This window comes from Cyprinodon variegatus, unplaced genomic scaffold (genome assembly GCF_000732505.1).
Source record: "Cyprinodon variegatus isolate N-32 unplaced genomic scaffold, C_variegatus-1.0 Scaffold282, whole genome shotgun sequence".
Taxonomy (NCBI): domain Eukaryota; kingdom Metazoa; phylum Chordata; class Actinopteri; order Cyprinodontiformes; family Cyprinodontidae; genus Cyprinodon; species Cyprinodon variegatus.
The window spans coordinates 358,263-362,059 of record NW_015150735.1 but is presented as its reverse complement, the minus strand read 5'-3'; the positions used below and the strand labels follow the sequence as shown (position 1 = coordinate 362,059).

Genomic DNA, 3,797 nt, shown 5'->3' with positions numbered 1-3,797 from the left:
AACATTTCATAATGTATATTAAGTAACCATAAGACATGACAACAGATTTTGACAGATCAGGGTTAGAGATGGCCTCACTTATCAACTGGTTATCTCCATGAAGTCGGCCCCAAATCAAAATTAAAGAAACGTTTTATACGCCCAGTCTTCCCCATCAAATCACATCATCATTGAGACATCCATGACTGAGGCATGTCAAAATATTACATTTTATTCTTAGATCAAGATCATCACTCTTATCTAATTCCAAAATCTTGGGTACATACATAATGAAGAGGACTTTTTATCCTAACAGAAGAACTGTTTAACAGGGTCATGCACCTTTAATAAAATTAATCCTAACGTAGTTTTCTGAACAACAGCTCAAAACATGTTAGCATTGGTTAAACTATCATGCAGTATCTGTTAGATTCTGTTGGCCTGCTTTACACAACTGGAAAACAGATGACATACTATTATATGTCTCTTTGATTTGTTATGTGTGATGAGCTTTGCAGAGAGGATGCTAAATAATAAATGGAAGTTTAATGATCTCACAATGGAGAAATTAACTCTCTGTATTAACCCCATCTTTTTGGGGAGCAGTGGGCTGCCACTTTGCAGCACCCAGGGGTTAAGGGTCTTGCTCAGAGACCCAAAGTGGCAGTCTGTGGGAGTGGGTTCTGAACTCACAACATCAGGATTCCAAGCCCTATGCCCTAATGGCTGCCACTCCCCTCTGCCTGGGCTCTTTATTCCTACATTCCTCAAACAATATGTTAAAGAGAGCTTGATGATTGATTGTTACAAAGGAGTAAATTAACAGATAAGGAGAACCAAGTAACTACGTTAAATGAGGGGCAATAATGCCTAAAATGACCAAACAGATGCAACAGATATCTGATTTTTTATTTTTTTTTTTGTAAATAAGGGGGGTGTTTTTATATAGTTAGTTCTCATTAAGATCTAAAAAGTTTTAAGAGAGACTTTAAAGGCGTTTTTTCCCCCGCTTGTGACCTTTGGAGGGCTCCACAACTGCAGGTGCTCTGTGCTGTGGGTTGGTTGGTGATTCCTTGCGCACACAGGCTGAGCTACGCCTTCAGCACCATGATGTTGAGATCACATCGGGAGGGCGGTGCAGAGGAGAGTAAGAGAGTGAGCTACGTGTTGCTGCGCAGCAACAGATAGAAAGAAGAGCAAGAGAGAAACAGAGAGGAATTCCCCCTGCTCAAACAGAGGCGACTGTCAGGGCGTATCAGTCCCTCTGCCTTCCTTGAATTTACTGAAATAAATATAGCCTACCTGTAGCTGGAGGCGCTGCAAACCCCTCATGAATGAAGGATGTAAGGACAGACAGATGCAGCAAGCCTTCGGTGGCTTTTAGATACTTAAAGGAGCAGATATTGTTCCCTGTCTGGAGGCAAATTTCTTTCTCATAGCGGATCGTCTGGTTTAGTCTCATCCTATTTTTAATAGAAGCTGAAAATGTTTGCAGCTTTTCGTTTACTGCCGGTCCAGAGGTTGCCCTCTAACTGCGATGTGCCATCACTAAAAATGAGGACTTTTATGGAGAAATCGGAGAACTGATCAAACGTTAAAGTAAGTTGTCTCCATCTGCCTTTGTTTAAAATGCCGTATAATAACTCTTCTTTATTTATTGAAACAGACTAGGGGAAAGCAATTCATTTCGTATCTAATGTAAATAATTATTCATTTCTCATTGTGTGCAGTTGAAATAACTTCTCCTCTCTCCCTGTCTGTGATCGTGCGTCTCCTTCTATCCGTTTTTTTTTTATATGATTTGGTCTTTCACTCTCCTCCTTTCTGTCTCCTCCTTCCATCCTTTTATCTCTGTGCGCCGCGCGCCTGTGGTATGCGTGCGTCCCCCGTCCTTTACAGACATGACAGGTCAGGTCCTTGGGGACACGGCCGGTGGGTCTCGGGTGGACGACAACGCTGGCATTCGCATCAACGTGGGCGGCTTCAAGAAGCGTCTCCAGTCGGACACGCTCTCCCGTTTCCCCGAGACCAGGCTGGCGCGTCTCCTCCAGTGCCAGTCCAAAGAGTCCATCCTGGAGCTGTGCGACGACTACGACGATGCGGAGAAGGAGTTTTACTTCGATAGGAACCCCACTCTCTTCCCCTATGTGCTGAATTTCTACAACACGGGGCGGCTTCACGTCATGGCCGAGTTATGCATCTTCTCCTTCAGCCAGGAGATCGAATACTGGGGCATCAACGAGTTCTTCATCGATTCCTGCTGTAGCAGCGCCTACCACTGCAGGAAAATGGACCAGGACAGGGGGAACTGGGAGGACAGGAGCGATGATGGGAGCACCACTTCCTCCTTCGATGATCTGTTGGAGTTTTACAACGACGCCACCAAGTTTGACAAGCAGCTGTTAGGGAGCGCACGGAGGCGCGTCTGGTTGATGCTGGATAACCCCGGTTACTCTGTGGCCAGTCGTATCATCAGCATCCTTTCCATCCTGGTGGTGCTGGGCTCTATTGCCACTATGTGTATGAACAGCATGAGCGAGTTCAGCGTTATGGACAGCAAGGGCGAGCCCACGGAGGACCCGCGGTTTGAGACAGTGGAGCACTTTGGTATCGGCTGGTTCACTCTGGAGCTGGTGGCCCGGTTCGTAGTGGCTCCAGATCTCCTGCGCTTCTTCGATCATCCGCTCAACGTCATAGACTTGGTGTCAATACTTCCTTTTTATCTGACGCTCCTCATCAACCTGGTGGCGGAGAGCACCCCCGCGCTGGCGAACCTGGGGCGGGTGGCGCAAGTTCTGAGGCTCATGCGAATATTTCGCATCCTGAAGTTGGCCCGACACTCCACCGGGCTGCGCTCCCTGGGGGCCACCCTCAGAAACAGCTACAAGGAAGTAGGCCTGTTGCTTCTCTACCTGGCTGTAGGTGTGTCGTTTTTCTCCGTGATGGCCTACACGGTGGAGAAAGAAGACAGCGAGGATCTGTCCACGATCCCCTCCTGTTGGTGGTGGGCCACCGTCAGCATGACCACCGTGGGCTATGGAGACGTGGTGCCCGTATCTATAGCGGGCAAATTAACCGCCTCAGCCTGCATCCTGGCCGGGATCTTAGTTGTTGTGCTTCCAATCACGCTCATTTTCAACAAGTTTTCCCTTTTCTACAAAAGACAAAAGCAGCTCGAAATCGCAATGAGAAGCTGCGACTTCGACGATGGTTTAAAAGAGGTTCCGTCCGTTAACCTCAGGAACTATTACGCTCACAAAGTCAAATCTCTAATGGCCAGTTTGTCCAACATGAGTCGGAGTTCACCCAGTGAACAGAGTCTTAATGAATCATTACAGTAAAGCTCTGTGGAACTGATTCATTCTCAATGAGGCTGCTGGAGGAGCTGTCCAGGGTGCTGACACCGCTGGATGACACCGCCTCTCTGTAGCTCAGTGCAATAATGTTAACGTGTGTCAGTTCCTGTGTGACAGCTTAAAGTATCAGAAGAAAAAAACTTATGATCACCCACCTGCACTTTTATTACACGCAAACTGGCTTTGTTTTATTGAGGTTCTGTGAAGTTATTATCAGTGATAATTGTTGTTTCCTTACAGGAAGCAGAAATATGTTGTATCACTCTGAGTGAATAGAACAGAGATCCTTGGAGTGAAGCAAGGTCAGCAGCTTAGTATATTTTACTTTCTCAAAACAAATCAGAAAATTATGGAGATTTGTCCTTGGTAGAGATTGGTCCGTTTCCAAAACTGCAGCTTTCTATGACGCCTCCACATAGGGAAGATTGCTGTGGTTGTTGTCTTGGTGCTTAGAAATATTGG

At 46.4% G+C, this 3,797-nt stretch overlaps 1 protein-coding gene across 1 annotated transcript; it reads left to right on the top strand.

Moving 5' to 3' along the window:
- Nucleotides 1-1,177: 1,177 nt before the first annotated feature.
- Nucleotides 1,178-3,405, top strand: kcns2 (potassium voltage-gated channel, modifier subfamily S, member 2). Its single transcript, XM_015383325.1, has 2 exons — nt 1,178-1,578; nt 1,879-3,405. Exon 2 carries the CDS (start codon nt 1,881-1,883, stop codon nt 3,318-3,320), a length of 1,440 nt encoding a protein of 479 aa, XP_015238811.1. The 5' UTR covers nt 1,178-1,578; nt 1,879-1,880; the 3' UTR covers nt 3,321-3,405.
- The last annotated feature ends 392 nt before the right edge of the window (nt 3,406-3,797 follow it).